Source organism: Polypterus senegalus, chromosome 1, assembly GCF_016835505.1.
Source record: "Polypterus senegalus isolate Bchr_013 chromosome 1, ASM1683550v1, whole genome shotgun sequence".
Lineage (NCBI taxonomy): Eukaryota > Metazoa > Chordata > Cladistia > Polypteriformes > Polypteridae > Polypterus > Polypterus senegalus.
In genome coordinates, this window is record NC_053154.1 from 314,461,061 (window position 1) to 314,482,970 (window position 21,910).

The following is a 21,910-nucleotide window of genomic DNA, read 5'->3' on the forward strand; positions in this document are numbered from 1 at the left end:
CCGCTATACCACATCCAACAATTTTCATTTGCAGAATTCAATTACATTATCTTAGAGTGTCAGAAGCAGTTGTTTCCTTTATGGCAATAGCTCCCTAGTTGGAATAAGTTCGTTTAAATTGCAGCGTTTTAAGTAACCAGAAACTATATAGATATAATGTAAAAGACGATATCCCTCCCATAGTGATACGGCGGTAAAAATCACATATGTGTATAGTTTGTCATTTTCGTCAATGCGCTGAAAGGATTTTCCGGACGGATGACATAATCTTCCGTCCTTCGGCTTCGGAATGTTTGACTGCTTGTCCACGTATTTATACTGTCTGCTCCACGTGCAGGCCCCTCTCAGGTCTCCAAACCAGGAAAGGGTTCAATTTCATCTCAGGAATAGTACAATGCCTTCGCAGTTGTCCCCTTCATTCTACAAACTGCTAAAGTAGTGGTTTTCTAAATGCAGGCAGACTAGCCCCTGTGTGCCAAACTTGGCCTGCACATGTGAACGAATCAATAAAATAACTTCTTGTGCAGAGCACAGTGACATTAAACTTACATTCGTGTTACAGCAGTCCCGGTGCGATCCTGTTAGCACCACTCTGACATACCCAGCTATTCTGCAACTCGTCATGACAAACTCAGACTGGATTATTTTTTTCAACTTTATTCTTAGGGACAAACTTCTGTTTATGCTGGTATTAAGAACCAATGAGCGCTCAGCCAGAATTGCAGTGTATATATTGCAAGTATGAGATAAAAGGGGGATGTGGGTGTTTTGGACCTTGCAAACAGAAGAGAAGTTTGTCTCACTGATGTATTTTACGTGCCACAAAAGAATACAAGAAAAAAAAGGCAGAAATTGCAACTGACTTGCCGTAACTGGAAAGCATGTGTACAGCACTGGCTTATGTGATTATGTTATTGGCTGTAAGGAAAAGGAGAAAACTAAAGATACTTTAGCAATGTGAAACTATGCTGGAAAGTACAGTAATTTGTTATCCCCAGCATTTTATAGTCTTCTGATTCCTGTATTATTCAGAAAGAAAGTTAAATTTACTTGCTTTGTCCCATAGCACGATCCCTCCATGAAGTGTCCCTGCAGGAGTCGATCCGTTACTCTCCTGATGACCCTGTGGAGAAGTGGCTCAATGACCTGCTTTGTCTGGACTGTCTGAATATTCCCCGCATCATCACAGGCTGCCCACTGCCTCAGAACTGCGAGCTGTATCCTTTTTTGCATGTAAATTTACTAGTCTTGGCTGATATTTTGTATTAGTAAAGAATGCAGATTCATCTTACCCATTTATTCACTAGCTATAAGGTGTATATAAAAGTGTTTTAATGGAATTTTCCCTCTTTTACTAAATAACATACAGGTGCCGGTCATAAAATTAGAATATCATGACAAAGTTGATTTATTTCAGTAATTCCATTCAAAAAGTGACACTTGTATATTAGATTCATTTATTACACACAGACTGATGTATTTCAAATGTTTATTTCTTTTAATTTTGATGATTATAACTGACAACTAATGAAAGTCCGAAATTCAGTATCTCGGAAAATTGGAATATCAATTAAGACCAATGCAAAAAAAGGATTTTTAGAAATGTTGGCCAACTGAAAGGCATGAACATGAAAGTATGAGCATGTACAGCACTCAATATTTAGTTGGGGCTCCTTTGGCCTGGATTACTGCAGCAATGTGGCGTGGCATGGAGTCGATCAGTCTGTGGCACTGCTCAGGTGTTATGAGAGCCCATGTTGCTCTGATAGTGGCCTTCAGCTCTTCTGAATTGTTGGGTCTGGCGTATTGCATCTTCCTCTTCACAATACCCATAGATTTTCTATGGGGTTAAGGTCAGGCGAGTTTGCTGGCCAATCAAGAACAGGGATACCATGGTCCTTAAACCAGGTACTGGTAGATTTGGCACTTTGTGCAGGTCCTGTTGGAAAATGAAATCTGCATCTCCATAAGGTTCGCCAGCAGCAGGGAAGCATGAAGTGCTCAAATGGCTGCGTTGACCTTGGACCTCAGAAAACACAATGGACCAACACCAGCAGATGACATGGCACCCCAAACCATCACTGACTGTGGAAACTTTACACTGGACCTCAAGCAACGTGGATTCTGTGCCTCTTCTCTCTTCCTCCAGACTCTGGGACCTTGATTTCCAAAGGAAATGCAAAATTTACTTTCATCAGAGAACATAACTGTGGACCACTCAGCAGCAGTCCAGTCGAGACGCTTCGGACACCGTCTCTTGTTCAAGAGTAGCTTGACACAAGGAATATGACAGCTGAAACCCATGTCTTGCATACGTCTGTGCCTAGTGGTTCTTGAAGCACCGACTCCAGCTGCAGTCCACTCTTTGTGAATCTCCCCCACAGTTTTCAATGGGTTTTGTTTCACAATCCTCTCCAGGGTACAAGCGGTAATCCCTATTGCTTGTACACTTTTTCTACCACATCTTGTCCTTCCTTCGCCTCTCTATTAATGTGCTTGGACACAGAGCTCTGTGAACAGCCAGCCTCTTTAGCAATGACCTTTGTGTCTTGCCCTCCTTGTGCAAGGTGTCAATGGTCGTCTTTTGGACAACTGTCAAGTCAGCAGTCTTCCCCCTGATTGATACAGAACTCGACTGAGAGACCATTTAAAGGCTTTTGCAGGTGTTTTGAGTTAATTAGCTGATTAGAGTGTGGCACCAGGTGTCTTCAATATTGAACCTTCTCACAATATTCTAATTTTCCGAGATACTGAATTTGGGACTTTCATTAGTTGTCAGTTATAATCATCAAAATTAAAAGAAATAAACATTTGAAATACATCAGTCTGTGTGTAATGAGTGAATGTAATATACAAGTTTCACTTTTTGAATGGAATTACTGAAATAAATCAACTTTGTCATGATATTCTAATTTTATGACCGGCATCTGTATTTACTAATGGCAGAATGAATTGTAATCCACTTTAATAAAAGGATAAGTGCTTTTGTGCTTATCTGGTTGCTGGAAGCTGAAGGAGTCTTATTTGGGCAGAGAGGTAGTTTTCTTTCTTTTGCCAGGTTTTTGAAGGTTTAATTTAGGTCAGTTTAAAACTTCTGAACATCTTCAAATTGAGGAAACGGCTCTGTGCATGATATAACCAAAGCATAAATCCGCTAGAGTTGTTAGGTGTATTGTTTTTAAGCCTTAATTCAGTTGATTTGTATGTTTCCAGTTAGAAGGTAATTCTAAACGGCCGCACATGGTTGGGTTCATATTTGCATGAATGGGTCCTCTGATGAACGTGTGCCTCATTCTTAATTGCATTCGGGTTTGAATGTAATCCTTCTGGGATAGTCTTTCTCAGCTAGCCACTGTAAACTAGGTAAAGCCTGTTATGTGCATGCGCCACCTCCACCTACTCAAAGCATCATGATGCTCCAACAATGATGGATGGATTAAAAGGCAGAACTTTAGGTGACCATCATCATCAAGCCCTTCCGTGAGAACCCTAAATCCAAAGAGGACTGTTTCATTTATGTTAGGTAGAATGCCCAGAGGGGACTGGGCGGTCTCATGGTCTGGAATCCCTACAGATTTTATTTTTTCTCCAGCCGTCTGGAGTTTTTGTTTTTCTGTCCCCCCTGGCCATTGAACCTTACTCTTATTCGATGTTAATTAATGTTGATTTATTTTGTTTTCTTATTGTGTCTTTTATTTTTCTATTCTTTATTATGTAAAGCACTTTGAGCTACTGTTTGTATGAAAATGTGCTATAGAAATAAATGTTGTTGTTGATGTCCTATACAAAAATTCTATGGCCACCATCGTTACACAAGGAGGTCCTCAGAGCTCAATATTTAACCCTTGCTTTTTAGGTGCACTTGCATATAACGTGAAAAGCGCCAGCTGCGTTAGTCATGTCTGTCTGTACGTATGAAAGGCTCCTAGCAGACCAATTTTTGTTGAAATCTGGCATACTTCAAAAAATTTTAGGAGAGAGACTTCAAATGCGCAATACACATTTCTGAAATACCTATATATCCCATTTAAAAGCATTGGCAAAGTTACAAATTTGTCTCTTCTTTGCTTCACACAATGAAACATTCTGTGGGACTTCAATTAGGTGCTAGTGTACTGCATCAGTTCTACCTTGAAACTTACGACTTCATTTTTTACTGTTCAACAAGATAAAGCGATATGGATTATTTATTTAGTCATTTCCATACAAAGTAAGTATTTACCAGAATGCAACAGTAGATCTCATTCTATGCGAACAGCCTGCCTTCTGCCTCTGCCCCCTCCAGAGCTCGTCTCTGCAGCTGCATGGCATCTTGTGCAAACCTTAGTTGCTGTAGCTCACTTCTCCTACTCCTTGAAATTGAAGAATGTGAATAACATGGTGTATAGTGGCCGATGGGGGCTTTTTTTTTTTTTTTTTTGTGCAATTTAATGATGTTGGGATGCTTTACCAAAACAGGAGTCCAGAAGATAACTTGAACATGTAAGAACAGACTATATTAACCTCCTTAGTGTTAAATTTTTTCATGAAAACATGTAAAAAGCATTGCATTTTTTGGCTTGAAAAATGACATTCTCATCTTTCTACTGTCAAATGTACAAAAGACTAAGTCAGAAGTGTAGAAAGTATAAAAATAATAACAACAATAATGCTATTACCGTGCATACTGTCAAAGGTGTGTTGTTTGTTTGGTATATCTTGAAGCATAAATGAAATGCACAATGAAACGTTACACTCGGGACTGTAGTACTGTGATTCCTTACACATTTTCTTTCCAGACTGATCAGCTTTTGAACAGCACACTGCGATTGACACAAATGTCTCTTTCGGATTCATCAAAATCACTTTTAATTTCACTGTCCGTTTCAATTTCACTACCTGAATTCATTCACTTCGTCATCAATGTCAAGAGGGTTCAACCACAACAACATTTATTTATATAGCACATTTTCATGCAAACAGTAGCTCAAAGTGCTTTACATAATAAAGAATAGAAAAATAAAAGACACAATAAGAAAACAAAATAAGTAAACATTAATTAACATAGGATAAAAGTAAGGTCCAATGGCCAGGGGGGACAGAAAAAACAACACCTGGGCTGCTGAAAAACGTTTCTTATGAGACGCCATTATGAATCTAGGACAAGACGTGACTGCATCATTGCCCGGGTAACACTCAGGCCTGATGCTAACGCAAGACACACCTATATTGTTTTCAGAACAATGCTCGACATTGTTGGCATTATTAGAGCCCGAGTAATCCTCGGGTCTAACGCTTATGTGCAGCGTGTCTATATAGTTGCCTGATTGACTCTCGGGTCTAACGCTAAGGAGGTTAAGGAACCAGGTTTCTTCCTGCCTTAATCCAGTTTTTCTGGATTATGTGTACATGTAAACACACTGAATGTTATTTTTGAATGTATATCGCTGTTAGAAAAATATGTAATAAAATTTTGATAAACTCTTTGATGAAGAAACAAGAAAATTTTTAAAATGAAACCAAATGACCAAGTCTATAAACACGTCTGAATGCAACACCATGCTGGCATTTTCTTACTTTATTATTGTATCCAGCAGGGGGCGTTAGCTTCCTTGTTTGAGTGAGTTCTTTTGTAATTGCGGCGTGTTACATATTAAAAGGCGATACCCCTCCCTTGCATCAGGTTATGTTTATTTTTGAAACATGCCATGTGCTCTCTGCACATGGGCACACACTTATGTCTGACAGCGATTTTTTGGAGATTGTGTGGCTGTCGGACTAGGTTTGATCTTTTTAATTCAAAATCGGTGCTTGATTTATTGTTCCTTAAGTTGTATTTTTTGCAGCTATTACGTAAACCGCGACACCCTCTTCTGTTATCATCGAGCTTCTGAAGCCTTCCTGCAGAAACTGATGGCTTTGTATGTTGCTTCACACTATAAGGTAAATATTTGTCAGTTGCTTTGATTTTGTATCTGGAGTCCTGATAAAGGTAAGGGATTCTTATTGATGATTTTAAACTACTTTCAGATTTTTTGGTATTGACAAGTATAACAACATTTTCTCTGGTCACTTTACATGGCGTCTAAATTATCCCAACTGTGTGATAACAATTGAATGTATGAAAAATATTGTACAGGGTTTTCCAGAAGTCTGGAATCGTAGGGGTAAAATAATATCTTTGTAGCCCTGAGATGTCCTCACTTAAGAGAAAGTGAGTTAAGAAAACTCAACTTGTATGGTGTGCTGTGTATAAACATTTTCATTTATAATAATCTGAAAACAATAATCTTTCTGTAGGAGACAATTATATCATATATCTGATCACTAATTTAACACACTGTGGAATCTGTATTTGAAGGTGTGCTTAGCTTGATGAGAACTTAAAATGCAGACACGTTCTAATTTTCATTTACATTCTCTACACAGTGTATTGTATGAATATACACCATATACAGAGGATAGAAAAAGATTACACCCCAGATGCAACACAAATGCAGTAGAATATACTTTTTTTCAGCCATTTTATGATTTGTCCACTTAATTCCACATAATATAATATTGGCCTACAATACTAACTACCAAAATCACAGTGTTATGTAGGGAAAGTCTTGTACTGAGCACATTAAGTATCTTCTGTGTGTTCTGTTAACACCAAACCCTTGGCCATGGTACGCTCTTCGTAGTTTTAAGTGATGAATTTCATATTCTACACAACTTCCCAAAGGTTTTTAAACATGTTGCATGCTTTTTGTTTTAGAACTCTCCAAATGACCTGCAGATGCTGTCAGATGCTCCAGCACATCATCTTTTTTGTTTGCTTCCACCAGTCCCTCCAACCCAGAATTCTTTGCCAGAGGTGTTAGCAGTGCTACAGGTATGGCAGTAATGTATGTTCAGTAAAACCAAATATCAAGTGAATATGAAATATTGTGTAAATGAAACATAAACACATAAAACCTGAAGAGATTCTTAATAAAAAGTATACAGATAGCCAACATCTCATACTGGGTTAAAAGCCAGAGAGTAAAAATGTGTTTTTAAAAAGGATTTAAAGACAGCTAGCGAAGGAGCCGGCCTAACATGCAACGGCAAATCGTTCCAGAGTTTTGGGGCTGCAACTGAAAAAGCTCGATCACCTCGGAGTTTGCATCGTGTCTTGGGAACACATAAAAGCATCTGGTCTGTTGACCTGAGAGAGCGAGACGTTACATAAGGGTGCAGCAGTTCCGACAATTAAAGAGGGGCACAACCATTAAAGGATTTAAAAACAAATACAAGGATCTTAAAATGAATTCGAAAACGAATTGGAAGCCAGTGAAGGGAAGCCAAAATCGGGGTAATATGCTCATGCTTTCTTGTGCCAGTTAAAAATCGAGCAGCGGCGTTTTGTACCAGCTGTAGGCGAGCAATGGAGGCCTGGCTAATTCCAAAAAGAAGTGCATTGCAGTAATCTAGACTAGATGTTATAAAAGCAGGTATCACTGTTTCAAGGTTGCGCTTAGACAAGACAGGCTTGATGTTTTGACAGCCGCCTCAACTGGAAAATTTAGAATTTAGAATATTCAGAATAAGAATTTGCTAAAGTAGCTTATTCACCCCTTGCAGTGTCATTAAGTCAGATTGACCCAGTTTTATTTTTGAAATCAGTAAAAGCACCCAGAGTTTTATCTGTTAGGGATGGAACTTTGTGACTTTTCCTCCCTTCCTCCCAATTACTGAACAGTAAATCCTATAATTTGTACATCTTATTAAACATTTCCATGTGTTTGGGGTCAATTTTGAGCCACCATTGACTTTACTGGATTTTCTACTGCATTTGGGTAGTTTGTTTATGCCAACCCATAAATCCTGTCTAAATCCAGCACATGAACTATTTGAACTTCTCCCCTCAGGGAAGGGATTCAGGTCCATTAGAGCGCAGACCACAAGACTAATGAACAGTTTCAACCCCCCAAGCGATTACTATGCTAAATTCTGTACTGAAATCACACACCTTACAGGCAAAATTGTGAAACATCATATTCAGTATTATTATTTACTTATTTTTTCTTAACTTGTGCAGTATTTAAAAACTTTTTTTGCATAGGATGACAGTTGTGTAATGTGTGAGATATTAGATGTGTGGTTTTTTAAAAGTGTAGTTTTACTCATAATAATAATAAATTGATTAATAATAATTAATATCTCTTCATTCTTCCCATTTTGTTCTGGGGTATGGGAGTGGCGTGTTCTTGCTCCTACTCTGTTCAGTGCTTGCATGGGTTAGGTATTGGGCTGGGTTGTCAGGTCCAAGGAATATGGGAGATCTGTTGGTGAAGAAAGATTCACTGATCTTGACTTCGCTGGCGATGCTGTGATCTTCACTGAGTCAATAGAGACTGAGTGAGGAGTCTGAGTGTCTGGGCTTGCGAGTGTCCTGATAAACACCAAGAGCCAGGCCTTTAATGACCTCTTAGGCACGGCCATCAGCAGTGTGTCTGTCTGCAGAGAGAGTGTCGACCTCCTTGAGATGTTTACTTACCTCAGCAGTGACATTCATGTCTCTAGAGACTCTAACTATGAAGTCAGTAGAGGGTTTGGGAAGAGCATGTGGGGTTATGAGGTCGGTGGAAAGGGGTGTGTGGTGCTCCCGATGCCTGTGCAAAAGGACGAAGGTCCAAGTCTTGAGTCTTGGTGCTTCCTGTTTGCAAGACGTGGAAACTATCCAGTGATCTGAGACAAAGACTGGACTCCTTCGGTACTGTGTCTCTTTGAAGAATCCTTGGGTACCGCTGGTTTGACATTGTATCGAACAAGTAGTTTCTCATGGAGTCCTGAATGAGGCTTTTGTACCTGCACTGTGAGGGAGCATCAGTTATGGCACTACAGCCATGAGGCACGAGTACCCATGGATGATCTGACTCATAGGATCTTCATTGCTGAGGACCTGAGTGGCTGGACAAGGCCAAGGGGGTACCCACGTAACACTTGGTTGGGACTGGAACATGTGTCTGCCTGGGGGGTTGCTAACCAGTATCCAGACGTGTTTTGTCTTGCGGTGGGTGCAACAACATGCTGTACCTGTGCATGCTCCCCATTCTGAACCTAACATTATTATTATTATTATTATTTTCAGCTCACATATGTGAAGGCTTTTAGTAATGTGTAATTTTACAAACAGCAGAAAGGTTTTCATATTTTTGTACAACTGCTGCACATTTTGAATGCTGCCGTGAACTTTGGGTCAGTTTACTCTCCATTTATGGTTAAGTATATGATGCATCAAAAGTCCAATGTTCACAACCCAGACAGACGTCCTAAATTAGCAACTTTAAGTCAGAATTGTGAAGAGTTTAAGTGATGTATCTTTACAAAAAGAACATTTTCTCAATGTCATTTTTGTATAGTTGCTATTATACATTTTGAAAAGTGCCATGTCTTTTGTGTCAGTTTTGACCCACTACTGACTTTAATAGATATCCACTGTATTAAAGTTTGTTTGTTCACAGCCTATAAATGTCATCTGTCCTAAGAATTAGGATCATTGTTACTACAAGTTAAGGTGGTCAGTGTATCGGGCTGTACATCCAATGAAATTGTAGCGATACAGAGAAGATGAGGATGGCATCACTGAAGTCGGGTCTGTATAAGGCAATGGGGAGTGGCATATACAAGAGTTACCTTAAAAAGAGGACAAAGCATGACACACAGAGTCATGGAAACGCTCCTCTTATTCAGGCAGGCAGTGTCTTGTAGTGGTTAAGGCTTTGAAATTCAAACCCTGAAATCGTGGGTTCATATCCTGCTACTGACACCTTGTCACCATAAGCAAGTCACGTTGCCTACATGTCCTATAATTGGAATAGGAAAAGAAATGTAACCAGTTTCATCTCAAATGTTGTAAGGCAGTAGTAAAAGTAAAGCTGTAAACCAGATAAATTTTATTAATTAAAAAAAATGTTTCAGGGTACAATATCCAGGACACCTAAATGAGGCTGTTGTAACCGGGGTCACTAAAGACCCTTAAGGAGCAACATTGGGATGGCATATGAAAACATTGTAAGGGTTAATGACCACTTCTTCTTAGTACTTTCAATTGCAAACAGATAACTTACAAATCCAGATTCACAGCTTTGTGTGAAAGCGACATAACAGAATTTGAAAGCGGATATGTTACTTTGCAGCTGCTACTCAGGGTCTTAGTAAGAAGGTTCACAGATGATCTTGGTTATGCAGGGTTTTGGACATGGCTAAAATAATTTATTAGATATTCACATGAGACAAGTGTTATGCCAGTGTAGATCTTATCTGTTAACTTTTGTTTTTGTATTCTTCTGATTACTTTCAAGCTCAAAGAGCAGGCCTGTGTGTCGTCTTTAATAGAGATTAAGTACTATAATTAGTACAGGGAGCTCAATTTAAGAAATAAACAATGGTTGCTCTGCCAGTCTTCAATGATGGCTCATTTTTCAAGACAGTTGGAACTATTCCTACCAGGATTTTACCTCTCTCTAGAAAACATTACCTTTTATCCTGACTCAGAAATGCATTATACTGAACTTGAAGTAAATCTTGATATTTGAAAGTAAATCTTTGCAAAATATGACTGTTTTCATGGCAGCTAACATGCAAACTAAATACCCCTTGGCTGTCTGTTTATCTGTTAGGTGTGTCTTGAAGGTGAAATTTCTCGCCAGTCCATTCTGAACAGTCTTTCTCGAGGAAAGAAGGCTGCTGGTGATTTAATTCCATGGACAATTTCAGAACAAGTAAGTAGACAAAACTAATTGATGTTAGCTTTTTGGTGCCTCCATTGGAACTATTGTATGTTGAATTCCTGTCTTGAGTAGATTTCTGCATTTCATGAAAAACATAATAAAATTGTATAGATAGGTAGAGAGAGAGATGATGAAAGGCACTATATAATACAAATAGTGGTAGTCAGTCTCTATCTATCTATCTATCTATCATATAGTGCCTTTCTATCTATCTATCTATCTATCTATCTATCTATCTATCATATAGTGCCTTTCACTATCTATCTGTCTGTCTGTCTTGCTGCAATCAATAACAGAGGTATAAGTGGTAATAAGATGGTCAGACCTGTCCCGATGTTCATTTGAATACAGCAGGTCTAGCTTGTTGTGTCCGAAAATAGAACATGCCGTTAGACACTAGTTCAGAATTACTCATTGTTCTGTTGTCAGGTTTAAAAATAAACATCAAGTCAACTTGTTTTCAATCCTTTTTTTTTTTTTGTAAAAATTGATCTGTTTGTATGAAATGATTACAATAAAATTAATAAAATTAAAAAAAAAAATGAAACAATTAAAAATAAACATCAATGAAGCAAGTAGATGTGCTGTTTGGAATTGCATGTAGTTGCTTTTCTGAATCTGCACATTTTTAAATTTAATAATCTGGATTCAAGTCTCATTACACTCTCTGCATAATATTAGAATAAACACTCCTAGAATAAAAAGTAACAAGAATTTCTTACATCAGAAACGTCTTGATTTCTTGGGAGATTGCTCAGAAATCGCCCGTCTGTTTTCAAAATCTCTTTTTCACATAAACCGTGGGGAGCCCCATGAACTACCACCCAATGTGCAGCATTTACCTGTTTAATGTTACAACAGCCATTTTTATGCCAATACTCTCAGCGTATATTAGCTATTAGGTGGTGAAGGGATGGGATAGATAGCTAGGAAATTAGAGACAGGGGGCGATTAGGGGGCCAGAATGGACAGGGCTATGATGAAAAATTCAGCCAGGACATCGGGAAACACCCTACTCTTTTCAAGAGATGCCCAGGAACCTTTTATGACTATAGAGCAGTGATGGCGAACCATTTAGAAACCAAGTGCCCAAACTGCAATCCAAAACCCACTTATTTATCGCAAAGTGCCAACATGGCAATTTAACCTGAATACCACCTAAAACTGAACACCAGCATAACCAAGGAGCTGGTGGTGGATTTTAGGAGGACCAGGCCCCTCATGGACCCCGTGATCATCAGAGGTGACTGTGCAGAGGGTACAGACCTATAAATACCTGGGAGTGGAGCTGGATGGTAAATTGGACTGGACTGCCAATACTGATGCTCTGTCTGTCTATCTATCTACTGAGCTTTTAGTTTAGAAAAGCCACTCATACATTAACATATTTTGTCTTAAAAGAAAAACATAATAACGGAGCTTTCAATGATACAAACAGCTTTTTGTTGAAAGGTAAAAGTTTGCATTCGGTATGCTTTTGAACAATTAATGTGCTTTTTGCTGTTGTATGCATGCTGATAATTTGTCTAACCTTGGCTCATACTTTGTAAGTTTGAGAGCAACACATGCAGCACTCAGGTCATCTGTTAGTCTGTTTCTGGTGTCAGATTTGATTTAATTCAAAGCTGAAAACAGCTGCGCACAAGCATAAGATGTTCCAAACAAAGTAAGGAAAGCAATCTCAAGTGCCGTCATTGACTTAAGATTATTTGGCCGAGAATTCCACACTTTAAGGATTTCATTTTCATAACTAACTGTGCTGTCCTTTGTCATCCCTTCGATCCTCTCAAGTGTTTCACGCAGGTCTTCCCTATTAAGCTCCGCCCCCAAAGCTTCCATTATATATTACGGGGTCGTGGATCAGGTGTGGCGATTAGCAACCCCCAGCAATAATTACAGATGCGGACGACTCCTCACCTGTGCGCTTAAGCGAGGACTGCCCGCATTACAAAGCTTCCGGAAACCGCTCCGGCCACTCTACCATAACCCCTCTTTAAGCGCGAAGCGGCAATTATCTGTTAAAACTGGCCTTTTCGATTTTGAGCTGTGGACCCGCTATACCACATCCCCTCCAACCCCACCACGGGAATCACAGACTCAAAAGGCTGCAGTCCGTGCCGCACCCTCAAGCAGCATGTGTGCCGCCCGCCTTACCCCAGACAGGAGAGGAAGGAAGCGCTCCCATTGGGCTGCTGGGCAGAGGGGCGGGTGATGTGAGAAAAGTCCTCCGGAGCGCGTGAAGAAGGGGAGCGGTGAGGGGAGCAGCCCGGCCCCGCATTCCTCTGGCTTTATAGTAACGAACTCTGTGCTCGGGCGACGGCGCGCGTGCCCACTGAGAGAGCTCTGAGTGCCCCCTTTGGCACGCGTGCCATAGGTTCGCCACCAATGCTGTAGAGAGTCAGGACCTCGGTTTTATGTCTCATCTCAATGGTGGCACCATTATTCAACACAGTGTCACTGTTCGTGCACTGGAGCATTGAGGTCCACACTTGGAAAACAGGGTAAGTGTCTCCTGCTGGCCTCACCCACACCTCTTCCAGCAGCAATCAAAGCTTTCCTGGTTGGTCTCCCATCTGGCTGAGCTCAAATAAGCTTAGCTTCAGGTGATTTTTTTGTAATTGGACCTTTGTTGACAATGTTAATTTATTAGAATTTATTTTGTGCATCTTACGGCAATGTCACCATTACATGACTTTTTCTGTAATTTTTCTATTGTGGCCTGCATTTACATAATCGTAGAGAGTTGCAGGCATTTGGTGGAAGCCAATATCGTAATGCGATATACCCAGTGGCTCACTCTAACTAGTCTACAGCTTGCTCCGGTAAAACCAAACAGGTTTAATTTTGCCTGTACAGTAATCCCTCCTCGATCGTGGGGGTTGCATTACAGAACCCCCCGCAATAGATGAAAATCCGCGAAGTAGAAACCATGCAGTCCCTGACAAAAGTCTTGTCGCTTGTGTACAAATTGACCTGAAGTGCCGCTAAAATATATTTCTAATCAAGGTTTTGTTACAAGAAATGGGTCATTTCAATCCCATCAGCTTTTGTAATATTGTTTCAGTGCAAAACGAAACTGACAAAAAGTATTCTAATATTCACAGCTTGGTAATGGCCATTGAGTCAATTTTTGGCAAGACATAAGTGTTGTCGCCTTGTCATATGAGCTTCACCTGTGACTAATAATGGATCAATTAGGTCTCAGGTGTGTATAAAAAGAACCCCAGTACACTAGACCTTCACATCAACTGCAACTAGACCTCTGCAAACATGCCTAAGATTCACCCTGAGACTAAAGTGGTGATTATCAAGAGGCTGAAGACCAAATCCACTGCTGATGTGGCAAACACCTTCAATGTGTCTCAGCGTCAAGTTCAGAGGATAAAAAAAAGATTTAAAGAGACTGGAGACGTTTTTGACAAGCCCAGGTCAGGAGAACCCCGCAAGACAACTGCTCGAGAGGACCGTTTGTTGGCTCGAAAATCCAAGGCCAGCCCATTTTCCACTGCAGCAGAGCTCCACGAGACCTGGTCACCTGAAGTCCCTGTGTCAACCAGTTTGTCGGATTCTGTCTCGAAATGGCCTCCATGGTCGAATCAGTGCCCATAAACCAGCACCAAACAAAAGACAATTGAAAAACCGTGTGGCATTTGCCAAGGCCCACAGCCTGCTAAAAAGATGGACGCTGGAAAAGTGGCAGAAGGTGGATTTTTCAGATGAATCTTCTGTTGAATTACACCACAGTCACCGCAAATATTGCAGGAGACCTACTGGAACCCGCATGGAGCCGAGATTTACCCAGAAAACAGTGAAGTTTGGTGGAGGCAAAATCATGGTCTGGGGTTACATCCAGTATGGGGGTATGCGAGGGATCTGCAGGGTGGAAGGCAACATCAATAGTCTAAAATACCAAGAAATCTTACCTACCTCTTATATTACCAACCATAAAAAAGGCCAAATTCTGCAGCAGGATGGTGCTCCATCGCATACTTCCATCTCCACATCAAAGTTCCTTAAAGCGAAGAAGATCAAGATGCTCCAGGATTGGCCAGCCCAGTCACCAGACATGAACATCACTGAGCATATGTGGCGTAGGATGAAAGAGGAAGCATGGAAGACGAAACCAAAGAATATTGATGAACTCTGGGAGGCATGCAAGACTGTTTTCTTTGCTATTCCTGATGACTTCATCAATAAATTGTATGAATCCTTGACAAACCACATGGATGCTGTCCTTCAAGCTCATGGAAGTCATACAAGATATTAAATTTGGATCTCACAGCACCACTGCTTAATTTGCGGACATATTTTTGGATTTGCAGTAAAGTTGTTAATTTTCTGTATAGGCGACAACTTTTCTCTTGCCCAAATTTGACCTTTCTGTCCTGATTAAATGATAAATCATTTTTCAGTGAAACTAATTTATTTCAGTGCATTAAACATCATTTGGGAGGGCTTTAGCTTTTCATATAAGCTATTTCTAACACCAGTTGATTAGTTAAAAGTCAGGTTAATAGCAGGAGTTTCTACAAAATAGAGAAGCGACAAGACTTTTGTCAGGGACTGTATGTTTTGTATGGTTATTTTTATATATTTTAAGCCCTTAGAAACTCTCCCACACTGTTAACATTATTAGAGCCCTCTAGACATGAAATAACACCCTTTAGTCAAAAGTTTAAACTGTGCTCCATGACAAGACCGAGATGACAGTACTTTCTCACATTTAAAAGAATGCAAACATATCTTCCTCTTCAAAGGAATGTCTGCATCAGGAGCAGAAAATGTCAGACAGAGAAAAGCAATCAAAAAAATCAATATGTGCTTTTGGGCTTTTAAGTATGCCGAAGCACCGCGCGATAAAGTGGCATTTTTTAGAGGAGCATCCGTATCTTCTAGGCAAACAGCCCCTCTGCTCACACCCCCTCTGTCAGGCGCAGAGAATGTCAGAGAGAGTGAGAGAGACAGAGAAAAGCGAACAATCACGTACCGTGCGGGAAGCATATCGTATATCATTGAGGAGTTTTAGTTAATATGTAATAAGTGCTCTGATTGGGTAGCTTCCAAGCCATCCGCCAATAGCGTCCCTTGTATGAAATCAACTGGGCAAACAAACTGAGGAAGCATGTACCATAAATTAAAAGACCCACTGTCCGCAGAAATCCGCAAACCTGCGAAAAATATGTGATATATATTTAGGTATGCTTACATTTTAAAATCCGCGATGGAGTGAAGCCACGAAAGTCGAAGCACAATATAGCGAGGGATCACTGTAGCCGTATGTGCGGTCTCTGTGAGAGTTGACAACCAATGAATGTTCATCCAGAAGTATAATCCATGTAATGCAAGTACAGTGGAACCTCGGTTCACGAACGTCTTGGTACACGTACAAATCGGTTTACGGCCAAACTTTTGCCTCACTTCACGACCACACACTCGGTATACGAACAAGCCAGTTTCCCTTTTGGTTTGTACATGTTCAGTCTCTCCCTGTGCATTTCCTGTGCAGTGAGCAAGAGAGAGAGAGTGCGACACACACACGCACACACACGTGTGGGCACACACAGGCAGTGTGACAGAGACACACACACACACACAGAGGGCGCGCACACACAGGCAGTGCGACAGAGACGCACACACACACACACACACACACACAGGCAGCGCAAGAGAGAGCTGGAGGCATTAAGGTAGGAAGGCAGTTAAAGAATGGACTGGGCTTGATTTTGTTTTCGCTTCTGTTTCTAGCGATCGGTTCGTAGCGTGCATTGTTGCAATGTTATTTTTCTTGGTGGTTAATTAAATTACGGATTTTTTCAAATGTTCATGTTTTTCCCTGTGCTTAAAACTCATTTAAAAAGTGCTTTTAGCCAGCAGTTGGTAGCGCTATAGTGCAAACTACTGCAGTGTTCGTTTTCTCTGTTGTTCAAGGTTTTCTCAGTGTTATTCAATGTTTTTACATTTAGTTTACTATTATGCTGTGCATTCTATGGTTTAATTAACTATATTTGTGCTTAAAAACTTAAAATATATATATTTACATACAGTTCGTATGATCTGAAACGGATTAATTGTATTTACATACAATCCTATGGGGGAAGTTGCTTCGGTTCACGACCAAATCGGTTTACAACCAGAGTTTTGGAATGAATTATGGTCGTGAACTGAGGTCCTACTGTACAAGGAATAAGTGGAGAGGGTGTTTCGCTAACAGCAGAGAGGCTTGTCTGTCTAATGTCTCATGTTTTATGTAGTAAAACAGAATGGGAAAAAAGAAAAAAAAAGGGCCACGACTTGTAAATGTGACATGGGCAGACATTTTCAGTTGTGTAAACTGGCAAGGTACAGCGGTGAGATCAGCAAGTGCTATTGGCAAATCTGCTATCCTTTAGCCGCCGTAGTGTAAGGCGCCGTCAAGCACGGGTAAACACATGCTGAAAGAAGTCTCAAAGTCCAAAAGTTCGTTTTTAAAATATTTAGGGAAATTTTAAAACAAATAATCCACACAAGAATAAAAGAAAAAATAGTTACACATGTAAAATAAAAGGCAAAAAAATGAAAAAATGTATCTTCTATAAACTTAGCTTTTCTTGAGAAACTTAATTATTTCTATACTTAAAGGTTCTTAGCTTCTTCTTTCTATACTTAAAGGTTCTTAATTTCTTCTTCTGTATGCCTTAAGCATACGGTTCAACAATTAAATAAGTGCTGTTTTACGAATTACTTCACACTTAAAAGGGCCCGTAGGTTGGTTGGCACGGTTTAAAACCTTATGCCTTCCATCTTACTCAAGGCAAGGCTGTCACTAACTGAAGAACATTGTTCACTCAAAGCTGTTACAAATGGCAGGAGTATACCAATACAATTCTATTTACGGGGGGTTATAGGAACCTCCCATAGATTATGCGTTGTCATTCAGTAAAACATTCATGAATCTTATAGAACTAGGAAAATGGTTCTTACATACCCAATGACTAGAAGTCGCGTATTGTGACATTGGGTTAAATGACTTAACCTTAAATATTGACTTTATTATTCTTTAGTATTTATTGTTTAGTATTTAAGATTGTGAAAGGTAAGCTTCTTTCCCAATTTCAGCTTATTTTGCAGAGAGCAACAGGATTTTATGTTTAATTTTGACCTATCCATTTTTCCTGAAAGGGTATCCAAGCACTAGGTGGCCATTACTAAATGGTGTGACCAAAGTGCAAATCCCCTTAAATGAAAGTCTGCAGTGAGCACTTTCATCATGTTTGAAATGTTTCATTTTAAACTGTGGAGCAGATGGGTAAATCAAGGAAAAAAATGTCTTCCAGATACCATTGATGGTACTATATATTTTCTCTTCTTCTCTTCTCATCTTAAATTTAAAATTTTATTTTTTATCTTGACATTTTGCTATCAGTGCTATCTATGTATGCTTCAGTAACATGCATTAAAAATATGGGCATTTTGTGTTACAGTTTTTGATTACTATAAAGGTTTTTATTTTCTTTGCAGTTTCAAGATCCAGAGTTTGGAAGCCTGTCTGGAGGAAGAGTGGTCCGCATAGCCGTGCATCCAGACTTTCAAGGGGTCCGTATGTGTTCAGTGCCTGCACACAACCATAGGGAGCTGTAATGGCTTTCTCATATTGAATTAAAAGGAGTTTTGTTGCCTTTCATTCCACTCTGAAACACACAATTCAGATTTACCCCAGCAGACATGCAGGAAACGCACTTGCCCACAAACACAAAAACGTAACAAAACCAGCACATCTTTGTGAATGCGGAAGGAAAAAAAGAGACAGAAATGGAGAGAACATGCAGATGACAGTTTGAACCCAAATTTAAATTTACATTAATGAATGGTTTACTATTTAATAAAGACATTCAGTTATAGTTACTGTATGTGTTCATTTTTGTTTTACTCTCTTGCTTAGTGATTTTCAATAACTTTTTCCTTTTATTTTGTTTTTAAGATGGGCTATGGCACCAGAGCCTTACAACTTCTCCAGATGTATTATGAAGGGCAGTTCCCATGTCTTGAAGAGCAGGTTGCTCAAACTCCATCTGAAATTTCAACAGTGAACAGCGAGGTAAAAAAAAATGAATTAGTAATCTGAGATGTCCACATTTATAATTCAGTACATTTAAGACATAACAATGTTTACAATCCAGTTTCGGGAGTTATGAGTTTACACTAGCACTAGCACATTTCCAGGGACGAATTGGGCGTTTTGTATTTCTGCTGGCTTCCTTTCGCTTATAAAACCTAAAACATTTGTTTGTCGAGACATCGTTCCTGTTACCCTTCAACAAGATACAGTCTACCAGTAACTAGTGATGGAAGATTCATGAATAATTCGTTCTTTCTGAATAACATTTTTCAGCGAATCATAAAATCAGTGGAGCTGACTGATGGCCTCCTGCTGACAGTACATGTTTTCAGTAGATGTGACTGGTAACATTTTAAGCCAGTCTTATTTTCTAAGTTGGCCAGAGTGGTGGCTTTGAGGCTAGGGATCTGCACTGTCAATTGGAAGGTTGCCGGTTCGAATCCCGTAAATGCTCTGTTGGGCCCCTGAGCAAGGCCCTTAACATGCACTTACTGAGCACTTTGAGTAGTGAGAAAAGTGCTATATAAATGCAAAGAATTATTATTATTTATTTTTAGCAGCTCTGGTTGCAGAGTAGAGAATGACACTGGACAGACTGCCACCTCCTTACAGGGTCCTTTTGCATTCACATTGAAATTTGGAATTGCCAATTAACCTGAAGGAACATTCACACTGACGCACATGCAGACATGAACTGATTTTTTATTAAAAAGTGCCACTTCAAAATTACTTCATACCCACTGGACTCTTAAAAATAAAGGTGTCAGAGTGGTTCTTCGGAGCAATGCCATAGGTGAGCCATTTTTGGTTCTCAAAAGACCCATCCACATAAAGGTTTCAGAAAGAACCTTTGTTTATTTAGATCATTTAGATCCGGAACAGATGCTAACAAATGTGATTTTAAAAGGGCTCTCACTACATGCAATAATAACACAGGTTAAATTTTCTAAATCTGTTATTGTTATGCAAGTTAGCCTACCATACATTTAAATATTTTTTCTACGTATTCGGAAGCATTTCAAAGCACAAAGAACCAACTTCATAGGCAAAGAACCAGTTCCAGAACGAAATGGTGCATGGTCAAGCAATGCTTTGAGGAACCAAACAACCCAGTAAAACAGGGGTCCTAAATCACAGTCCTGGAGGGCTGCAGTGCCTGCAGGTTTTTGTTCTTAGTTGCTTAATTAGAATGCAATTCTTGGCAATAATTTAATGGCTTGTTAGGGCTTTAACTCTGCAATGTCCAGTCATTCTCATATCCTAGATCAGGGGTGCCCACACTTTTCGGCTTGCAAGACCAGGTGGAAATGATCTACCTATATTAAAAATTATATATATATATAGATATATATACTGCTAAAAAGAATTAAAGGAACACTTTTTAATCAGAGTATAGCATAAAGTCAATGAAACTTATGGGATATTAATCTGGTCAGTTAAGTAGCAGAGGGGGTTGTTAATCAGTTTCAGCTGCTGTGGTGTTAATGAAATTAACAACAGATGCACTAGAGGGGCAACAATGAGATGACCCCCAAAACAGGAATGGTTTAACAGGTGGAGGCCACTGACATTTTTCCTTTTTTTAATATATATACACACACACACGTGCGCACACACTGAGTATACTTTATACATAAAATATATCTTGTCGTACCTTGCTTAACTGAATAACCTTTATGGTACAATAACAATTCAATACATTTATGGTCAGTACAGTATTTGGATTTAATAATCTTCATGTGGGAAAAGGCTGACTCGCATAAATAAGTACAACCAAATAATGCAGTCAAGGAGGTAGCTCATGGAAGGACTTATTATGCTTAATGATCGAGTGACTCACCCTGAACGATGCCTCGGCGTGTCTGCATTTGCTTTTGAATTCAGCCAAGTGAAAAATGATGGTTGTCCGATTAACTTAGATTTTAGTTCCCTCTCTTTTCTCTTTGTCAGATCGCTTTTCGGAAGGAAGTCAGTTTCGTAGTTTTTATGAACAGTTCGAAAGTGCCTTTCCACATTTTCCTTCTTTGGAATAGCAATGATAGATTGACTGATCAGACAATGGCCATTGATATACAAATGATTGAAAAAAAATGTTTAAATAACTATCTATTTATATATAATTCACTAAGGCAAGACACCCATGGAAAGCACGCCGGAATTGGCATGGATTCACTAAGCCGCCGACAAGTAAGACACCTATGGCGCACGCAGGAAGGAGCCACGCCGGAGGTGAATCGCCATATGCAGTGTGTTAAACGGTTTGCGAGGGGTATCCCATGGGATCCTTAAAACAATCCTTTACAACTGAGGTTATAACACAATGAAGTAAGCAGTCTTTAAAAACTGAGTTTTCGGTTACGACGCACGACCGCGTGCACCATGGCAAACTGTTTTACACGCTACATACAGCAATTCGCATCCGCGACAAACATGCGTCTTCTTAGATGCTCCTGCAGGAACACGGAAAGTCTACGTGAGTCACAGGTGCATGTGGACTGTGCAAAGACGACAACGACTCAAGTGACGAGTTGGAGGTGGGCACATGAGCGATGGTGGTCCGCCAGTTTTCAGTCACGGACGATTGTGTGTTGGTTCGTTTTGTGCATTGTTATAATGTTGCTTTTCTTGCTGATTTATTTCATTACAGATTTTTCAAATGTTAATTTTCTCCCTGTGCTTAAAAATCATTAAAAAACCGACCCGATTACGCGGTGTATGGTACGCCGCGGGTTGGCTAGTTAGATAGAAATGGGAATCGGACAGAAGAGCTAATTGAATAAAGGCTGGTTTACACTTGACACGTCAGTGCTGGGTGCCAGGGCTTTGTGGCAAAAATGACATCAGACAATGAGGCATGCCCTAACACATGGCTTCTGTGCACTGGGTTTTTGCACAGAATTTTCCTTCTGCTTACGCAGGGATGTGCATGCGTGTTGTGTTATCCTAAATGATGAAATTAGAGAAAATCCTAGTTATGCGAGTGCCACAAAGAATCACAAAAAAAGGGCCCGAATGTGATGCAACAGGTCATCAAAGGAAAACATAAATCAGTTTATCATGCAAGTCACCCACTTAC

The 21,910-nt window shown here is 39.8% G+C and overlaps 2 protein-coding genes across 2 annotated transcripts in view; one reads left to right on the top strand and one right to left on the bottom strand.

Annotated features, from left to right (window-relative positions):
• nat10 (N-acetyltransferase 10) overlaps positions 1-21,910 on the top strand; it is a 95,711-nt gene that overhangs the window by 55,035 nt on the left and 18,766 nt on the right. The window contains exons 14-19 of the mRNA XM_039736345.1: positions 1,067-1,217; positions 5,826-5,922; positions 6,740-6,856; positions 10,629-10,730; positions 18,237-18,311; positions 18,697-18,813. Of these exons, the coding sequence (XP_039592279.1) occupies positions 1,067-1,217; positions 5,826-5,922; positions 6,740-6,856; positions 10,629-10,730; positions 18,237-18,311; positions 18,697-18,813 (659 nt within the window). The remainder of the gene's footprint in view (positions 1-1,066; positions 1,218-5,825; positions 5,923-6,739; positions 6,857-10,628; positions 10,731-18,236; positions 18,312-18,696; positions 18,814-21,910) is intronic.
• The window catches only part of abtb2b (ankyrin repeat and BTB (POZ) domain containing 2b), a 335,934-nt gene that overhangs the window by 7,124 nt on the left and 306,900 nt on the right, over positions 1-21,910 (bottom strand). The gene's annotated exons all lie outside the window — the stretch shown is intronic.